The 20,987-nt window shown below is 48.9% G+C and overlaps 1 protein-coding gene across 1 annotated transcript in view; it reads right to left on the reverse strand.

Annotated features, from left to right (window-relative positions):
- The window catches only part of SUSD1 (sushi domain containing 1), a 122,968-nt gene extending 102,796 nt beyond the window's left edge, over positions 1 to 20,172 (reverse strand). The window contains exons 1-3 of the mRNA XM_078061296.1: positions 19,887 to 20,172; positions 7,105 to 7,212; positions 3,974 to 4,129 (exon numbers count right to left, since the gene is read on the reverse strand). Coding sequence (XP_077917422.1) covers positions 3,974 to 4,129; positions 7,105 to 7,212; positions 19,887 to 19,992 — 370 coding nt within the window. The 5' untranslated portion in view covers positions 19,993 to 20,172. The remainder of the gene's footprint in view (positions 1 to 3,973; positions 4,130 to 7,104; positions 7,213 to 19,886) is intronic.
- Between the last annotated feature and the right edge of the window lie 815 nt (positions 20,173 to 20,987).

Consider the following 20,987-nt stretch of genomic DNA (forward strand, 5'->3'; position numbering starts at 1 on the left):
CAGCCACATAATAAATTCCGTGTAGTTAATATATAAGGAATTATATGTCTATCTCTGTATTACCTTTTAAGTGTTATAGTTTATACTTAAAAAGTACTGATCTTTTTTTTAAAGATTCATTTACTTATTTATTTGAGAGAGAGAGAGTGGGGGAGGGGCAGAGGGAGAGACTCTTCAAGCAGACTCCCTGCTGAGCACGGAGCCCAACTCAGAGCTCAATCTCACAGCCCATGAGATCATGACCTGAACTTAAATCATGAGTCAGACACTTAACCGACTGAGCCACAAAGGTGCCCCCAAAAATGTACTGATCTTAAGTGTACAGTTCATGAGTTGTGAAAATCTCGTACAAACCATGTAGCCAACATCCAAAACAAGAGATAGAACATTCCATCATCCAGCAAGTTCCCTCATGTTTCTTTCCAGCCAATCCTCACCCCCAAACAACCATTTATTTTTTGAAAAGAAAGATTTTACTTCTAAGTAATCTCTACACCCAACATGGGGCTCAAACTCACAACCCCAAGATCAAGAGTCACATGCTCCACCGACTGAGCCAGCCAGGCACCCCAAATAACCACCTTTTGATTTCTATCACTATAAATTATTTTTGCCTGTACTTTACATAAATGGACTCTCCTAATGCATTTAAGGGAAGGGTGCTTTGGTTTAACCATCTTCTGATTCAGAGTCTTTGACCTCTCTCTCCTTCCTAGGAGCTGGAGCACTAGTGGGGGCCTGAAGCCATCACCCACCACCATTAGAGACCTAACTAAGCAGGAGTCAAGGGGATCCCACAGGGAAAATAGTCAAGAATGAGCAGTGCTCTGGGAAGTGGGAAGCAATAACCCCCAGGACACTCTTCCTTAGGTTTATCTTTCCTTATTTCTTCCTTCTTTCAGGGTAGTAAAAAATGACACTTTTGGAGTAAACCCCAGCTAAAACAAAGGATTAGGATTTGGGGAGCAAAATCCCACTTGGAGAGAGCACTGGGAGAAACCACAGGACAGCTGCAAGTCCATTGAGCAATACCCCACACAGAGCCAGCAGAATCCCAGCAGGACTACACGTTTGTGTCTGAGCCCACAGCAGGCTGCTCCAGGACCTGAAACAACAGGGCAGCTGAGAAGCTTGTGAGCAAAGGCTCACAGGGAAAACAGGCTCCTGACCTGGGAGAGGGATTTACATCCAGGAACGAAGGTGTTGACTTCACCACAGGCAGACCTATGGGGTACGGGCTCTGAGCAGAAGGTTCCAGACACTGATGAAGGGCAAGGCATTCACTCTCTCTAGGTTCTTTTTTTTTCCCCCCATTTCCTAGTCAAGGCTGAAATGCTGTTACATTTCTCTAGAAGAAATGGCATCAGGCCCCTGATACTGCAGAAATGAGCTGACGAAAAAGAAGGCTGCAGCTGCCGTCAGATTCAAGATGGATTCCCAAGACTTGGGGAATTCAAAGGTGAAAAAAGGCATTTTGCAGTTCTCAGCAGACGTGGTAGGGCCACGCCTCCTTGGAATGAGGCTGGCAGGGAGGTGACAGCCCCAGGCCTGCTCCCACACCAGTTTCATCTCTCTCCCACCCTCCTCACGCTGGAAATGCCACTGAAACTCTCCCTCTGCCAAGCTGCCAGGAGCCCCAGAACTTGTTTGGGGGCAGCCCGGGGGGCGGGGCCAGGACATCTGCAAGCTCTCCGGAACTAGAACCCTTGCAACTGCATCGTCATCTCGTTGGGGACATCCAAAGAGGCCCACCTGCAAGGAGCTCTGAAATCTAGCTCAGACTCTGCTAAGTACAACCAACACCTGGTCGCAGGAGTTCTTGGAATTCCGGAACCAGGATTCAGATCCTGTGGTTCCAGACAAACACCGGATAACCACTGAGACCCCAAAACGTGCTAAGCCTCTGCCCCAGCTGAAGTTCACTGCTGTTCCTGTGGCAAGTGTGATGCTTAGAGACACTCAGTATCATCGAGAAAAGTCCCCCATCAGCTTTTACGAAGTGATAACCCGAGACCTCAAAAGGAGAGGTCACGAGAATGACTGCCCTCAGATACGGGCCTTCTTTTGAAGTGATGGAGGTATTCTGAAATTAGATAGTGGTGGTTGTTGCACAACTTTGTGAATATACTAAAAACCACTGAATTGTATACCTTGACAGAGTGAATTTGATGGCATGTGAATTATATCTCATTAAAAAAAAAAAGGGGGGGGTCACTAAATAATTACAACAAGTAGAAGAAAGAGAAGCAGAGTCAAGATCAAGATTTTGTTCCGGGAAGACTGGCTCTTATTAGGCTGACATCTCTTTGGCCCTTGCATAAAATATTTCTTTCTTCTTCTCCTCCTCCTTCTTCTCCTCCTCCTTCGTATTTTTTTTAAAGTCAAATGCATCCTTGGGAACTCGAGGGATAGATACAGTGATAAACGTTTTTCCCCAGCAAACTCCCGCAGCCTTGAAAACACAATTTCGGGTATCATGTCCTCCAGAAAGTTCCCGGATCCCTTCCCCACTTCCAAGATAAGAGCCCCCAGGGACTCCAGACCCCCTAAGTGCCCTTTGCTCCCCTATGACTAGCACCTTATACTGAAATTAGCTGTCTGCCCTCAGCTCCCACTGGCACCACCTTGGCACATGAGAGGTATGTGAGAAATGTGTCCTGAACGAACTCAACACCCTATCACCATCTTGTCGGGCTTCTTAAAAATGGGCACGTGATGGGATGAGCACTGGATGTTATACTGAACCGATGAATCGTTGAACATTATGTCAAAAGCCAATAATGTACAATACCTTGGCTAATTGAATTTAAATTAAAAAAATTTTTTTTAATTCATACTTTTTTTTAACACATCTACTTTAATTCTGCAGCACTGTACTTCTGCAACCATATAACAAGCCATTTGCTACCAGAAACAACAGTGTATCATAAAACGTTTTCTCAGAGGAAATGCAGTTCATTCATGCCAAGAATAAATCAAGTGGACCCCGTGAGGGATTTCTACCTTGGTACAGGTCAAGAGGGAGAATGAATCAGAGCATCAGAATCCGTGCTTCCTGGTGGGTAAGGAGATAAAACATGTTCTCCTCTCCCTTCCTTTTCCCCGAAAACCTTTAAATATCACAAAGCTTTTAAGCAGAGTCATTAAGTCTATGCAAAGCCATCCCAGAACCAGTCTTTTCCTGCCTTTCCTCTTCCTTACTGTTCCTAGATTTTCTTAGAAAACCAAAGAGCTATAATGTCATGACATGCTGTATACAAAGTTCAGCCAAGAGTTTCAGGGCCCACTGAAAATTAGGATTTTGCCCACCCATTGTATTCAACCAACATGTGCCCAAAGCGTCAGAGCTGCTGAGATCCAAAACATTGCTCTCCTTGCCCCGCTGATTCCTCTGAGAGGTAAGCCCCATCTCTAACCCAGCACCACTCTGAGCTCCCGGAAGCCAACATCACAATGCCCGTCCCCTGGGCCCTTAGTGCGCAGTGTGCACCATGGGGAGCGCCAGAGTCACCCCAAGAACACCCCAGCTGGAGTTACAGAAACCTGCAGATGGTACACCATCTCTGAGAGCCCCTCCTTGTTTGGTAGAAAAATGTTCAAATGCACAGAACAAGAGAAAGAATATTCCAGTGAACTCCCACAGACCCACCCCCCCCCAAGACTGAACAACTCACAGTTTGTCAGTTAAGATCCTTTAGAGATCATAATAACACTAGATACCTCATAATACCCCTAGATACTTCAGCATGCATCTCCCAAAATGAGAATATCATCCCCAGTATCACGATGCCGTGATGCCAGCTAACAAAAGTAACAACAGTTTCCTAACACTAACTAATACTCAAATTTCCCTCATGGACCTTCTGAAAGGAGAGTCCCTCCCTTAAATGACACCCTGTCCCGGCCCTGCCCTCTCCCTCCTCCACAGGCCAGACACCTGTCCTGCCATCATGGCGGCCCCCTCCTCGAGTACCTGTGCAAAAGCTGCCATCATTGGGAATGAATGTTTTGTTGTTGTTTGTGGCTCGATATCCTTCTAGGCAAACACAGTAAAAGCCTCCGAGCGTGTTGTGGCAAGATGTGTGGTTTCCGCAGACCACAGTGGCTCCAAACTGGCACTCGTTTTTATCTGTTGAAACGTTGAGACAACACACAGAAAGGGCTATCAATCCATACCATGTTCAGCAACCCAGACTGTTCTCCTGTGCTATAGACTCGGGAGTTGCTATTCCGTGACAACATCTCAAGGGTCTATTTCCCCAGCCTCTTTTCTTTTCACGATGCTTCTCAGACTGCAGGGCATGGGTCCCTGGTAGTCGTGCGCTAGGTGTATATGAAACCACAAGAGAGGGGCCCCTGGGTGGCTCAGTCAGTTAAGCAGCCAACTCTTGATTTCGGCTCAGGTCATGATCTCAGGGTCATGAGATTGAGCCCCACATTGGGCTCTGCGCTGAGCACAAAGTCTGCTGAAGTTTCTCTCTCCCTCCATGCCCCCCTACCGCCCGCACACTCACGCTCACTCTAAAATAAATAAATAAAATCTTAAAAACCCACACACAAGAGAAACCCAACATCTCTAATCTGAACATCATCTTATTTGAAGACTGGGAGAAGGGGACTGCACATTCCCCCATCAACCGTGTTAATCTGTCATTATATACTATTCCAGCTCTGTCTTCCAAGCTGCATACTGTGATTCTTTTTCAATTTCTCCATATTCAAAAAGATCTTGTGAAAGAAACAAATCCAGGAGCATCCCATTTTTCCAGCTCAGCTAGCCATTCTCTTGCTTTTTTCATGAAAGGCAGACTAAGACGATTGTGCATCCAGTGATTAACCGGAAAATTTGTTACTTCTGAGTTACCAGGAAACACAATGGAATTAGTGCTTAAGCCTCATCCGGGAGCAGAGCTAATATTGTGGCAGGAACAGCTCCTGCTAATCATCAATGACCCATGTGAATAATATTAGTCACCCAGTGAGAAGGAGCTGAAGTATACGATGCCTGATGAGTCTGCAGAGGCCTGACCTGAGTATTTCTAATTCAGTCATTTGACATAGATGTCAAATGAAAGTAAATCTCCCTCCTGTCTCTGTCCTGTAGCTCAGGGCTTAGCAAACTTCTTCTGTGATGGGCCCATCATAGGTCTCCGGTGGCAAGTGTTCACCCATGCTTTTGGAGCACAAAGCAACCCCAGACAATAAGTAAACAAATGAGCAATGTTGTCTTCTAATAAAACTCTATTTACAAAAACAGGCAGCGGCCAGATTTGGCCCACAGGCCTCTGCTGACTCTGCTCTGGCCTCTACCATCAGAAGAACTCCTGTGACCAATTTCTTATGCATTCTTTCAGAGCTGATCTCCCCTGCTGGTGGTTTTGTTTTGTTTTGTTTTGGGGGGCGGGATCACCAATTTATGAACTGGAGTTTTTTCTGACTGTTATTTAGTGCTTTACTGTAGCACGGGTTCGCCTCTCACAACTGCACTCAGTTCCCGCCAACGCAAAAGTACCTTTCTCAGAATCTGGTGTTCCTTCCTCCACCGCCCCCCATTCTCCTTACAGGTGTTACCTTTTGGAAAATGTAACTGAACAGAGAACACACTTCACTGTTAACACTGTCTGTGTTGAGATCTGCCTGGGAGCTGAGAGAAACAGCCCTCGAGCCACAGCCTGGCCAAGTGTCCAGCCCAGCTTATGAGCACTGCGTGGGGCTTTCGGACACAAGTCCATAATGGCACATTCTGGTCCGTGGCTGTTATTTCTGAGACAGGGCCTCCCCTGCAGACTTCACCAGAAGGGACAGTGGGTTTGTAGAGAATTCTAAATTTCTGAGGTCCCCTGACTGCAGACCACGTTACAGCACGTGGGGCACACAGGTAATGTCACCTGTGACCTGTGGTGTGGTCTCAGAAGGCCACGTACTGGCGTGGGCAGTGTCTAGTGCCTGCGAGCAAGCACCACATAATCAATAAGCCCCTTCGTCCCATTAAGAGAAGTTCCTCTTCAGAAGTCCAAGAGCAACCAAGAGCGTGGTGAGCTTCCGCAGGAGGGGGACTGCCTTCAGGGAGGGAGCAGAAAAGGCTTGTCCGTGCTCAATTCCAACCTCATTTCCAGGCCCCTGCTAGCAAGCCGGGGGAGGAGAGGGGTTCGAGAGATGCCTCAGGAACCTAGACTGTAGGGTAGCCACAATTCTCCTGGGCAGAATCCCGAAGAGAGAGGGTCGGCGGTGGCACAAATCCAGCCCGCAGGAACGGGCGATGGTGTGTGCCTGTGAAAGCTCGTATCTGCAAAGTACAATATGACTTTTGGAACTGGGAATTTTTATTTTTCTTTGGGAAGAAAAAAATCCAAAGATACCACAAGGTTGTACACACCGTCAGTGCACAACCGCAAGGCAAACTGTCAGTACTTGCACCGCACGTGACAAGGCTGCCGGGAGGACGCCGTGATCCTCCTAACGTTCACTACTGTAAATGTGCCGTGAGGTTTTCCCTCTCTCCGAATTGGCCTTGAACCTGGATACTGCCCGACTCTCACGGCACGGAGGAGACCGTGAAGCCAAAAAATAACCTCAGATACTTCCTAAAGGTCTTTGTATTCCTTTAAGGCACCCAAGACCCCAAAGGGCTACAACTACAAAAAATTTTGAGAATGGATTCTGGCAGACATAAGACCCAAAGCAGGACTACTTCACTAGTTAGCCAAAAAGTCCAACAGGCAACTGTGTTTTGTCTTTCCTCAGGGTACTAATACAAATCGTTTTACATCAGAACCACCAACAGAAATTAAGGAAGGCAATATTCACTCAAGTTGTTAAGTTAAACTCAAGACTTGAAACAGATTTCAAATTTGTGTTGGGTCAGAGAATTTCCAGAGATTCAAGTTCAATGTCCCTCAAACACGAAAGATACTTCCTTGGAAAGGCTGCAGAAAGGCTATATCCAAACACTAAAACAAAGGCGTATTATAATGGACAAAACTTCTTGTAATAAAAACATGTGAACAAAACAACGTTTTCCCCACAAGGACGTTAGCTCTTTAACACTAGGGAATCTCGTTACTTGATTCAACTTTTGAACTTCAGCCAGGATTCAGAACTTACCAATACAGGAAGTCCTCCCATTGCCCACAAATCCATATTTGCAAACACACATCTTCATCCCTTCTGTTTGCTTGCAGGTAGCGTGTTCATGGCAAGTGGCACAGACATCTAAACCGGAATCATAAATTGTAGATTAAGGAAAAGAAAAATTCAATCACCTCCTCTAGACAAGTCACATTTTGGGTAGTAGACATTTACAATGGAGAAGCAAAATTTGAATAGCAGAATTATAAAAGGCAGAGCTGATCCCAACCTTAAAAACCTGCAATGGCTACTCACTGCCCACAGAGTAAAGTACAAATACCTCTACCAGGCAATCAAAGCTCTAAACAGTCCCGACTCTAAGCTAACCCCTCCAAGCCTCACTGTTCCCAAACCCAAACCACACACAATATTCTCTAGGGAGGAGGCTGACTACTCCTTCCCATGCATGTTGTCCCCTGTCCTACCTCATGCCGCAGTCACGATGTGCCCTTCAAGTAGAATGCCCATCCCTCCTTCTCCGCCCAGCTAGCACCCATTCCTACTTTAAGATTCACCTTAAACATCACATTCTCCCTGGTATCGTCCCCATTCCTCCATTCTTGTGAAAAATTAAATTCCTCTGTGCTCCACTAACACTGGCATATTCCCACATCAGCCGTGTTAATTTGTCATTATATACTGCTCCAGCTCTGGCTTCCAAGCTGCAGATCATGCATGAGCTTCTCCCCCAGGACAGGGATCATGTCATTTGCCCATATATCATCATGCCACAGTATAAACATTCAAGATACTTTTACTGACCGACCGGATAAAGGAACTTGCAGTCCTACTTGCCACAACTCAAAAAGCAAGTGGAAGGGAGAAGAGCTCATCTGTCTATTACCCCATCTGTGTTTCTTTTAGGGAAAAAGTGAATGTGTTTAAAATGTCAGCGAGATGAACAGCCAGGTCCCAGCAGATGACCAGATCCCAACTACTTCGACAGGCAGCAAAAATGTATGGAGGCCAACACAGACAAACCTACCAGAGGATGACTGATATATGGCCCAAGGTCAACCAAGGACGTCCACCCGAGGCTACGTGGGCCGCCACGCTGTCCTCTCTGGAGGATTTTAGGAGCGGCCCTCGTCAGGAGAGTCTTCCAGCGTGGAATTCCATCTTCGTCTTGGCCCCACGACTACCCAGGTAATAAAGACTCAGCCCTCAGGTTGCTCTAGGCAACTGAGACAGGGAGATTTCCAAGTACAGACAGCCCCTGACTTACAATGGTTCGACTTACAATCTTCCAGCTTTACAACGGTGCAAAAGCGATACACGTTCAGTAGAAAGCATACTTCAAATTTTGAATTTTGATCTTTCCCCGGACTAGGGATATGCAGTGTGATCCTCCCCCGTGAGGCTGGGCAGTGGCAGTGAGCTCCAGCCCCAGCCAGCCACGCGATCACAGGGGCAAACAACCGATAAACTCACAACCGTTCTGTACCCACACGACCACTCTGTTTATCACCTTCAGTATAGTATTCAATACATCACATGACATAGTCCACACTTTACTATAAAACAGGCTGGGTGTCAGGTGATCTTGCCCAACTGTAGGTGAACATGTGTTTTGTGCACATTTACGGTAGGCTAGGCTAAGCTATAATGTCTCATAGGTTAGGAGTATTAAACGCATTTTCGATTTATGAGATTTCCAAGTTATGATGTAACCCAATTGTAAGTTCGGGAAGATCTGAACTGATTGTTAAGCATGCCTGCTTTTTCTTTCTTTCTTTTTTTTTTTTTTTAAGATTTTTATTTATCTATTTGAGAGAGAGAAATAGTGAGAGTAAGACTGGAGGCTGGGATCAGGGAGAGGGAGAAGCAGGCTCCCCGCTGAGCAGGGAGCCCAATGTGGGGCTCTATCCCAGGACCCTGGAATCATGACCTGAGCCGAAGGCAGACGCTTAATCATCTGAGCCACCCAGGCTCCCCCTTTTTCTTTTAAAACAAATATAACACAGAAATGAGACAAACCACTGTTTATCCCTAAGTAATACTAAATTAACCGTGGAATATTTACAAAATTTATTATATCGCAGACCATTAAAAAAAATGCAACAAAGTGCAAAAAAAAGTAGAAACTGTAGAAGTCGTACATGACTACCATGTAATAATGTAATAAGACTACAAAATAAAACCTAAGACTAGCATTCCCAAAAGAAACCTACTTGGAAACTACAGAACACTCTCCTAAATAATTCTTGGGACAAAAAGGATAGCAAAATTGAAATGTTTGGGGGCACCTAGCTGGCTCATTCGGAGGAGCACGCGACTCTTGATCTCGGGGTTGTGAGTTTGAGCCCCACGTTGGGTGTGGAAATTACTTAAATTTTTTTTTAAATTGAAATGTTTAATACTAGATATAAAAATGTATCCACTCTAGAAAAAGTTTTTCATGTTTTTGTACTTTAAAAGACAGAAAGAAAAGCAGGCAGCCCGAGGGTGGGGGGAAGCCTTAGAATTTTAACACAAGAAATTTGGGGGGGGAATTCCTTAAAAAGAGGCAGCCGGGGGGCTCCTGGGTGGCTCAGTAGTTAAGCGTCTGCCTTCGGCTCAGGTCATGATCCCAGGGTCCTGGGATCGAGCCCCGCATCGGGCTCCCTGCTCCGCGGGAAGCCTGCTTCTCCCTCTCTCACTCCACCTGCTTGTGTTCCCTCTCTTGCTGTCTCTCTCTCTGTCAAATAAATAAATAAAATCTTAAAAAAAAAAAAAAGAGGCACCTGGGTGACTCAGTCGGTTAGGCGTCTGCCTTCTGCTCAGGTAATGATCCCAGGGTCCTGGGATGGAGCCCCGCATCAGGCTCCTTGCTCAGCAGGGAGTCCACTTCTCCCTCTGCCCCTCCAGCCCCCCGTCCCTCTGCTCAAGTTCGTGCGTGCGCTCTCTCTCTCTCGTGCTCTCTCTCTCTCAAATACATAAAGTCTTTAAAAAAAGAAAGAAAGAAAAAGGAAGGAAGGAAGGAAGGAAGGGAAAGAAAGAAGAAAGAAAGAAAGAAAAAAAGAAAGAAAGAAAGAAAGAAAGAGAAAGAAAGAAAAAGAAAGAAAGAAAGAAAAAGAAAATAGAGGGTTTGGGGGCTTGGGGGTCAAGAATTAGTAAAGAAACAAAGTATTAGAAATTACATCCAGGGCGCCTGGGTGGCTCAGTCGGTTAAGCGACTGCCTTCGGCTCAGGTCATGATCCCAGGGTCCTGGGATCGAGTCCCACATCGGGCTCCCTGCTCTGCGGGGAGCCTGCTTCTCCCTCTCCCACTCCCCCTGCTTGTGTTCCCTCTCTCGCTGTGTCTCTCTGTCAAATAATAAAAATAAAATCTTTAAAAAAAAAAAAAAAAGAAATTACATCCAAATTCATTGAAAAAAAACGTTTCCCCAAAGTCAGTGCATCATAAAGACCAGTAGTAATGACTCAAGTGTACTGGTTAGAGGAACAAAGAACATATGCAAACACATAACATTAGAAATATGAAAGAGCTTGTAAGAAAAAAAAAAAATACATAAAAGTTTTTTTATTACAGATGAAAGACTTGCAGTTAAACATTGCAGATTTAGTACACTCTCAAAGCTCCACCTCCCCGAATGACATCAAGGACCAGAAAGGTATAAACTCTGGCAGACAAGATGACAGCAGATAAGGATGTCAACAATATTTCAGAAGATGGAAGAGAATGGACATACAGGAATGGTTTGAGAGGAAGAACTAAAAGCCGGCCCCAAAGGCAGGAATTGGGGCCACTGAGTACTTCAGAAGGCAGGTGTCAGGGACAGGACTCAAAGTTCAAGGAACTAGGTACAAACATGGATAAGGAGTAGGTAGATACCCCATTCCCCTCGTTAACCCTGGCATAAGATGGAGTTTACAACCTGGAGGAAATGGACCAGAGAGGCCCCTGATTATAGGGGCAACAGGCAGAGCTGAAGGGAGAACGGGTCGCCGTACCTAAATGTCCATCAGTGTGGAGTAAATATATGTAACCATTTTAACATTTTAACACATAACATTTTTAAATGGTGCCATAGGACACTATCAATTCATAATCACACGCAACCAAAATCCTGGAAATACCCTTTAAATAACAGATCCTGGGTCAAGTCCATAAATGCAGTGTGACCAACCATATAATGACGAACACTCTCCCCAGTGTGTACATATAGTGCAATAACAAAACATAAATACCATATTTATGAAATCATCAACAACAGAATGGTAAAATGTTTGATTTTTTTTTCTAATACGGAATATTTGTCTTTTCAAAGATGGCAGCATTTATATACGTCCAGTTCCAGAAACTTACATCAGATGGAAAAAAAAAAAAAAGGATTATTTCATTCAACTGTTGAGTGAATCTAATAAACACACACACAAAATTAAGAAATGTAGTGCCAGGGGCGCCTGGGTGGCTCAGTCGTTAAGTGTCTGCCTTCGGCTCAGGTCATGATCCCAGGGTCCTGGGATCGAGCCCCGCATCGGGCTCTCTGCTCTGCAGGAAGCCTGCTTCTCCCTCTCCCACTCCCCCTGCTTGTGTTCCCTCTCTCACTGTGTCTCTCTCTGTCAAATAAATAAATAAAATCTTTAAAAAAAAAAAAAAAAAAAAGAAATGTAGTGCCACCCACTCAGATAAATTAACGGAAGTCCAGTCTGAATTAGTGAAGGACAGAATGTAAAGTTTTTTAAATAAATTGAATTAAGTTCAAGTTCATTCAATAAACAGAACCAAACAAAATAAGGCCTTGTAAGAAGGCAGCCAGATACAGGGGGAAAGCAAGCACTGGAGCTGAGTGTCAGAACTAGATCCTAAATCTAGCCGAGTCTAATTCATTGTACGACCTTAAACAAATCACTGAACCTCTCTGGATCCCAATTTTTTCATCTGTAAAACAAGGGATTTGGGCTTCTCAAATTTTAAAGGGCATTCAAGGGCATCTGGGTGGCTCAGGTCATGATCTCAGGGTCATGAGATCTCAGGGTCCTGGGAGTGAGCCCCCCATCAAGCCCCACTCAGCAGGGAGTCCGCTTGTCTCCCTCTCTCTGCCCCCCCCAACATTCTCTAAGATAAATACGTAAATCTTTAAAAAAAAATTTAAAGGGCATTCAAATCACCTGGGGCTGGTGCTAAACCGCCGGCTCTGATTCAGGGTGGGGCCCTGCATTTTGCATTTCTAACAAGCTCCCAGGGGAACCACATTTTGAGCAGCAGGGGTTAAGTGGCCTCCAAAGTCCTTGTCCCCTAATTGGCAGACACTTCATCCTTAGGGTACCTGTTTTAATGACCCACTAAGAATAATTCAGCAAGGTGTAACCCCAGAAGGACAGTATTTGGCATGTTCGGCTCAATAAATGTCTGTTCCCCACACTGGCAAAAAGAGAACATGTATGCCAGGCTACCAAAGTCTTCTCAGACCACTTGCAGGAGGGACAGCAGTTTCCAGAGGAAGAAGGGCCTCAACTAAAGCTTCTTACTCAGCCATAATTAACCATCTGCAGGGCCTTATATGGCAGCTTCTGAGTTCTAATTGCTTGAGGGACTAAGTAGCCTCTTGTGGGGGAGGGGGGGAGGGGGCGGAGGTCCTCGGGACAATGACACAACTTATCCTAAGGAAAGGGGCAGGAAGTACAATCCTAATCCAAGAAAAGACAGGGCGGGGAGGGTTGCTTCTAACCACACAACAGTCTCCACCGTTCACCAGCCCCTAGCTCAGTTAAGAATCACCTACAGAGGGGCGCCTGGGTGGCTCAGTCGTTAAGTGTCTGCCTTCGGCTCGGGTCATGATCCCGGGGTCCTGGGATCGAGCCCCGCGTCGGGCTCCCTGCTCCGTGGGAAGCCTGCTTCTCCCTCTCTCACTCCCCCTGCTTGTGTTCCCTCTCTCACTGTGTCTCTCTCTGTCAAATAAATAAATAAAATCTTTAAAAAAAAAAAAAAAAAAGAGAATCACCTACAGATGGGGTGACTACTTTGTCCCAGTTTTAATACTAAAAGTCCTGTGACCCAGAAAACCCCTCATTTCGGTGCAAACCAAGACAGCTGGTCACCCTACCTGGAGAGCCTGTTAAAACAGAATCCCCAGAGATTCTGATTCGGTAGGTGTGGAGTGAGGCCTGAGAATCTGCATTTCTAAGAAGCTCCCAGGGGGACCACACCACTAGTCGCATTGCAAGTCTAGTTCAACCTCAAGGTCTTGGGTCAGAATCCTGGGGAAAGAAAAGGCAACACTGAAGACGTTTTTCACCAGGCCTAGACTGATGCAGAGCATAGCTGGACCAAGGTGACAGAGATAATAACCCAAGGAATGGAAATTCTCCAGGCCAATAGAAAGATCACAGTGCCTTTGCTATATAACCTGAGGGGAAGAGGGTGCGGGAGGGCATCTTCACATGTGTAGCAAGGAGGACTTAATTTTGTCATCAGCAGACTCTGCTCAGGACAGCAGAGAGGTGGCTGCCATGTAGTGACTGAGGGAACTATTGCAGAGGTGAGGAACCCCCACCCCCCTGGCCTAGGGATACCTAGAATTACTGGCAGAGAAACAGGAGAGTGGGCATTCCAAAGTCTAGATGGACAAAAAAATACTAAATACTCTTTGTTACTATTATTGTACCCCCAGCAAGGACGACCTAGGTCCACTTCCCTTCAGCACTCTGTATCCACTAAGCCAGCTAAAACCACCACCGAGAGAGAGGGCGAGACAGGTTTGGTACGTCCACCGAGGCTGGGAGACTTCTCTCTTGCTCCCTGCTTTGATCTTAGGCAAGTTAACCTGCCCGTCCTCCAGTTCTAATCTGTGAGATGGAATCGTGTTGTGAGGAGTCAGTGAGAAATAGGAATGCTGTATGAGCTCGAAAGCACTAGGCAAAGGGCTAATTTACATGACTATTTATGTCTCTCTCCACGGATACTGTTATTATGGCTGGAAACAGGTCACGCGAGCGGCAGGGCCTGCTACTGGGCCCAGCGGTTCCGAGCAGGGGTGAGAGACGACGGGGGTACAATCCTGAGCCCCGCCACCGGCTAGCTGGGTCGTCCTAGACGGGCCTCTGCGCTTCAGCCTGCAAGAAATCTGAGTATGAGGATAATAAAGCCCACCTCATATGGCTGTTGTGAGAAATGAGTTAATACACGTAAAGCAATTAGAATACGTCAGATGCTATCGTAACAACCACTCGGCAACTCCGTTAATGACTAAATGATGGTACTGACAGCGAGCCAGCTCGCACGTACACTAACGAAGAGGGTGATGGAGAGCTGCGTTCGCGCAAAAACCCGAAGCAGTATCTTTGTGTAGACAGATGCCTACCCTATTCGTGGCGCTGACGTTCTAGGATCCATAATATCTTAATTTACATAATCACCCCCTGCCTTCCCCACATCCTCCCAGCGTTCTGGGTAACACCGGACCCAGACCTTGGAAGCTCAGCGTCCTCCCCCCTTCGGGCCTGTTCACCTTCCCCTCTTCCCCCCACGCACCACGTAGGCCTATACCTCAGCCTGGACCGGGGGCTGGCAGCCCAGGCAGGCCGCTCTCACTTGGTATTTCAATATGCAAGGGAGAATTTAAATGAAATAACAGCACACGGACTTCGACGATACAATGAAGAGGTCTGTCCACTGTCAGGGGAAGAAGGTGGTTTAAAAGCAGAAATGGGGGCACCCGGATGGCTCAGTTGTTAAGCGTCTGCCTTTGGCTCAGGTCATGATCCCAGGGTCCTGGGATCGAGCCCCGCATCGGGCTCCCTGCTCGATGGGAAGCCTGCTTCTCCCTCTCCTACTCCCCCTGCTTGTGTTACCTCTCTCACTGTGTCTCTATCAAATAAATAAATAAAATCTTTAAATAAATAAATAAATAAATAAAAGCACAAATGGAGTGTTTGCATTTAAATCGTAATCTAATCCCCAGCTATTCAGTCAGACCAGACAAAGGCACTGCACTTCCTTCATGAGATCCTGTCTCTCAGGATAACCTTGTGGAGATGTGTGGAAACGGAGCAGATGACCAGAGGAAATGGGCAAAGGGGGCCAATAACTCAGGAAGAGAAAGCATTCCCCAGTCTTCCATATTATGTAAAATTGCACTGTTTTTAAGGGACTGCATCAAATTCCAGAAATGGAAGGAACCTGAGAAATCTTGAATTCTCTCCTCTCCCCATGCCTGACAAACAAAACAAAACAAAACCATAGCCTCTGCTTTAAAATCCCCCAAGATAGAGAGTACTCTACTCTCTCAAGCAAGACGATCCTTGCAGGGCAATGGGAATCACCATAGATTTCTCTTCCCTACCCCAACCCAGGACTGACATTCCCCGTCAAGAACATGCAACCTTGACTTGTGTAAGATGGTTAGATGGAGCCCTCGGCTTCCTTTTGCCCTCGTGTCCACTTTCCTGCTTGACCAAGACCAACTTCCAGCAGGGCCCCCCCCCCCCACGTGGCCTCCAGACCAGGAACCAAGCCTCACTAAGTGCCCCAATTTCAAAGCTTTTGCGTTTTGAGTTAAGCAGCTTTTCATTTAGGCCACACTCTCGGTTCATGTCCAGCATGTCACCCACTAATGCGTTCTCTCCCACCTGACGCACACTCTAAAGCCTGCAGAAAATGGTTTTTTTAATCCATGCAATTAACTTCCCCTGTCTCCTCTGCAGAGCGAAGGCCAAGAGGCCACTTGGTACCTGGGGCTGCAGAGACAGAGGAACCCATTTTAGGATTGGACCAGAAAGCTGAGGATATGCCCAGGTCCAAGACCCCGGCGGCGGAAGACAGACCCCAGAGAGGATCTTCTCCATCAGCTTGAATCCTGCTCCCTTACTTTGAGCAACTGTAAGTCACTCCAAAACAACTCACTCCCCCCGCCACGTCTCCTCTTTCCCACCTTGAGCAGTGACTCCGGATGACAGAGTGAGGAGCAGGCCTATGAAATGCAGGACTGGTGATGTCACGTGCACGTTCTACAGCAAGATCAACTCCTCCAGGCCTCTCCACCATCATCACGCCCTCCCCCAAGATTCTCAAGGCCTCTGCCTGTCCTCCTCCTTCTGGCCTTCCCAACCCAGCCCGTCTGGAGCCAACAAGTCCCCAGCCACTCCTGACTCAGTGCCATGCCTGACAAGGTTACGAAACAGGACTGACTGGTTCTACCTGTCCTCGCCCTTTCCCAGCCTTCCATTCCCCTGGGCGTGGCACCCCACCCACCCCCCAACACCCTCCTGCTCTACCAACTATGCGTCTCACACTTCCCTCACACCAGGCCATCTGACTTCACCAACTCCACTCTCTCCTCCCTGAAACATCTTCGGGAACGATTCAGTGTAATGCAGCCCACGTTACCAGTGAGACACTGAATATACACACAGACAATGGACAGGCCATAGATAAAAACAGAACTCGGACCCACACGGACGCATGAGGCAGCCGTCCGTCCAGGAAGTCAAACCCCAACCGCTGTAGCAGTAAGACCCAAATGGTCAAGACTCGCTCGCTCCCAGCGGGCTTCCCTGGTTGCTGCCCCCGCTTCGCACGTAGGACCCATCAGAGAGAGCCACGTACACTCCCCCAGCCAATCACGTAGCATGTGCGCTGATGGGAGGCCTCCTCCAGCTTCTCCAGCCTCTCCAGGCCCACAGCCTCCGGCCTCGCGCGGGGGGCACACCGGAAGCCTTTCCCCTCTGACCCGCTGTCAGGCTCTCCGAGTGATGCCGACTGACTCGCCTGCGACAGCAAACTGTATAAACCCTCGCCTGTTCCCATCTGGGTGCTCTTCCTTTCCTTTCACACCACATTCGTAAGCCAAGCCACAGCCCCCGACTCACACGAAGCTCTTAGTCTAGTAAACAACACTATGCAGTATGTGTAATATGCAATCTGGCGGAAGCGTGTCGAGTAAGGGTCCCGTATCAACACGTACGCGTGCCAGTGTATGCTGGGACGCATATAAATACGTGTGCGTCCTACAAATACGGTACAGAGGCACGCGCGACGAAGCGCTGGTGCTGCAGGGAACTGACAACTTCCCAGGAGAGAGGCCAACTGGGCTGGTTTTGAAATACGAAGAGCCCTCCCTAAGCAGACAGCTGTGGGGAAAGGGAAGAGCAGTTCTTCTCATTCTTCTCCTCCCCTCCCCTCCCAGAGACTAAGCTTTCCCCCTTGTAGACCAATTTCGCTTTCGGACATGCTCCATTAAGTACCGCATTTATTTCTGCATCTTTAACGTCCCCGTCTCTACTGAGTAATGCCCTTCACACTGCGGTGTGCTTGTGCTACTTTACCAAAACCAACACTCCGCAAAAAGAAGAAAAAAAATTCTTGCCCAGACCTGGCCAGCCTAGCTGAATGCGATCTTCCCTTTGCTTCTAACTTCAAGAGTATCTTTAAGAGCCAACCAACATCTCTGCACTCACTAGAGCCCTCTGCATCTGGCTCTCGCCCTCCCTGCTCCGGGAGCCCTGGCCCACGCTGACAGAGCCACCAAATCCAAAGCTTTTTTCTCAGTCTCCACTCCCACAGCTCCCCTTCCTCTGGCTTCCTTGGACACTAGACTGGCCCAGTCCTCCTCCCCACTGTGTGGCCACTCTCTTTCTCCTCCATGTGCACCTACCATAGAAAATGGGTCTTCCCCCAAAATCTGCCCTGGGTCTCCTTCCTCTTTACCAACTTAAAGTTTTCAAGTGACCACCAAGTCTCCATCACTGGCACGCACCTCTTGTCCACAGTCTTAACTCCCTGTTGAGTTCACCTCTCCAGAAGCCCTAACATCACCTCAAATTCAGGATATCCAAAATGACTTCTCTTTCTTCCCAAATCTTTTTCCTCCTCCTACACAACCATATATCCAAGTCACCCAGGCCCCAAACCTTCATGTCCCCTTTCTCTTCTGTTCACTGGCACCTTAATGTCCGTTGTTAAGTCCTTCGGTTCCATTTCTTCCTTATTATCTGCATTCAATCCCCTTCTCCTGCTGCTCTCTTTACGGTGGGCCCAGTCCTCAGAACTTGCAGGCCAGCTATTACAACTTCCTCAATGGTTCTAAGCCTCCAGGCATTCCCCACATTGTCCACTGGAAGGAAACCTGCCCTTAATAAAACCAGATTCTTCAAGGTTGTAAATGAAGAAAGAATGCCTACATAGGGAGAGGAAGCTCTACTGGGCACCCCTGACTCCCATTTACCAAAATTCACCCAACAGCGTTTAAGTAGTAGCCTTTAGGTAGTTACTCTGTTCCACCATCTTAACCTGGTAATTCAATGGGACCGTGTGGGACTGTTGCCTAGGCTAGAGAGCTTTAACACAGATTCCGAAATAGGTCCCAAGCATCTACAGGTTTCTTTGCACACTGCCGTTGGAGACCAAGTCAGGGAAGGAAGTTAGAAAGCCTACCAGAATATCTGATGTACAAAAATGGCCACCCCAGAAGGTTGAGCCAGCAAGAGAAACACCCACCAGTGGTGGTAAAAATCCAAAGATGAAAAGAATTTGAGGGAACAGGAGTCTGAGCCACAAAATCCACCCCCCCCAATCTCCCTACATGGAAGTTCCCTTCTACTTCAGGATGAATGATTTTACTAAGAAAGCTGGAGAGTTTCCTTACACCCACTTTTTATATCACTCCCTGTACAAAAGCCTGCAATGACTTCTAAAGGCTTCCCACCACCCAGGAACAGCTAAGTCTAAATACCTTCTTCGTCTGCCAAGCAAGGCTTTCTGCCTTCTGGTTAATCCAATCTGCTTTTCCACTTCCATTTCCCACCCACCTCCTACATACCATAGGCCCCATGCTTTTATACCTCTATGTGCTTCCTCACACTGTCCCTTCCATGTGGAATTCATCCATTCTGCATATATTTATGGAGAGCTCACTGTCCCCTCTGCTATGAGCTGGGATGTCTTTTCCTCACCTTCCCATATCCAAATATTACCAAACCTGTTGGCCCAGTTCAAGAGTCATCTCATCCCTAATGCCTCCAGATTCACCAAGCTAGAATGAATCTTGCCCTCCTCGGACCACCTACACCTTCTCAGAGCACCTAGGGCATTCTGCCTTCTATTACGGTTACTTGGGTAAGTGGGTAAATGCCACCTCCGCTACATGTTTGAATCCTACCACCTGTGCCAACCGTTCCAATTGCCTGGAAATGGATGATTTGCTTGTCTGTCGCCTCCAGAACAGGAGCTCAATGAGGGCCAGCGCGGCGACCTCGCATCCTGCACAGGAATTCAAGGACCATCTGTTGAATGAATGACTTGATTAAGGAATGCTTTCTTTATTCCTGTAATCTTCCTTGCACTTCTTTCTCACCCCATTAGCATCTGGTTCTTCATTTAGGAGAAAAGAATTAAAAGGTAGAAAGAAAATTGCTTCGGGTCAAGAATTTGTCGCGCAAAAGCCACAGCAGAGCCGGAAGCGTGACAGTGCAGCCGGAACGCCCTTCCGCGCCCTTCCACGCCCTTCCACGCCGGGCGCCGTTCTCCCCCGGGGCTCCGGCTCGCGCCCACCCCCCGCCTCGCCCCAGGTCCCGGGCGCCGAGGGCGAGGCCGCCTGAGACAGGTGCCCCCACCCAACCTCCCCCAGCGGCCCGGGGCGGGGGCGGGGAGCCCCTCCTGCCTCCGTGCGCCCCGCCTTCCCGCGCCCCAACGGCCCGAGCGGGCCCCACCTGCGCTCCACGCCCGGGCTCCGCGCCGGCCCTGCCCGGGGGCGGGGAAGCGTCCCGGGCGCGCCCGGCGTCGTCGAGGGCCCAGCCGGGGCACCCAGCCGGCGCCCCCGCCCCCTCCCCGCACTCACCGTCGGCGCCCGGCGCTCGGCTCCCGCCGCTGGCCAGGCCGAGCAGCAGCAGGAGCGGCAGCAGGCGGCGAGGCTGGCGGCCCGCGCCCCGGGGCCCCCGGCCCATGCCGCCGCCGCCGCCGCCGCCGCGTCCCTCCCGGCGCGCCCGCGACTCCTCCCGCGGCCCCGAGGCGCCGAGATAAGGCGGCGGGCGCCGCGGGGAGGGGGCCGGCCCGGCCGCTTCCGGCGCCGCGCTGGGGAGCGGAGGGCGCCGCGGGGTCCCGGGGAGGCGGCGCGGCGGGGGCCCTTCCTCCCGGCGTGGCCTGCGCTGCCCGCAAGACGCTCATTCGCTACGCGCCCCTCGCTCGCTCGTGCACCTGCTGCGAGCCCGGCACGCGGTGGCCCGGGGGACACGGCGGGCGGAGCGACAGGGTCCGCGTACTCGGCGCGGACGTTCTGCAAATAGGGACAGACATCCAGCACATAATGACATAGCTGACCCTAGAGTCCCGGACCGTGCCAGGACGGAACGTCCACCGTGCTGCAAGCATAAGAGACGATTGGGAGATCCGAGCCTCCCTGGGGCTCAGGGGGGCGCCCCGGGTGGCAGAGGAAGAGGGGTGAGGGGCAAAGGAGCGGGAATCTGAGGAAAGAGTACTGGGGGTGAAGTGGCTGGTGCTCCAAGCTCAAGGTGAGAGGGCAAGAAGCCAACGGTCCAGTCCACCCAAGGGCGACAGACGACCAGGTGACCGGATTGCACGGGGCGACGGAGCCGTGGTGGGGGAGGAGCTGACAGGAGTTCTGCCGCACGGAGGACATTCAGCTCGGGGCTTCGGGAAGGCTTCTTGAGGAAGTAAGCTAAGACCCAGAGGATGCAAAAGACGTGGGAGGGGAATCTAAGCGGTAAGAAGGGCTTATACAGAGAGACAGGAACCCAAGAGCTCAGTCTAGAAATGGGAGGGTCTCCTTAGAGTGGGGACAGATGGTTGGAGAGAGGCATTAAGCTGCAGAGATAAGGACGACCTCACAAACCAAGGAAAGGAGGTTGCTCAGAGGCTGTAACAGGGTTTTAAGCAGAGAGTGACCTCACCAGGAAAGGCTCCCGTGTCTGCTCTATGGGAT

The sequence above is a fragment of the Halichoerus grypus genome, chromosome 14 (genome assembly GCF_964656455.1).
Source record: "Halichoerus grypus chromosome 14, mHalGry1.hap1.1, whole genome shotgun sequence".
Lineage (NCBI taxonomy): Eukaryota > Metazoa > Chordata > Mammalia > Carnivora > Phocidae > Halichoerus > Halichoerus grypus.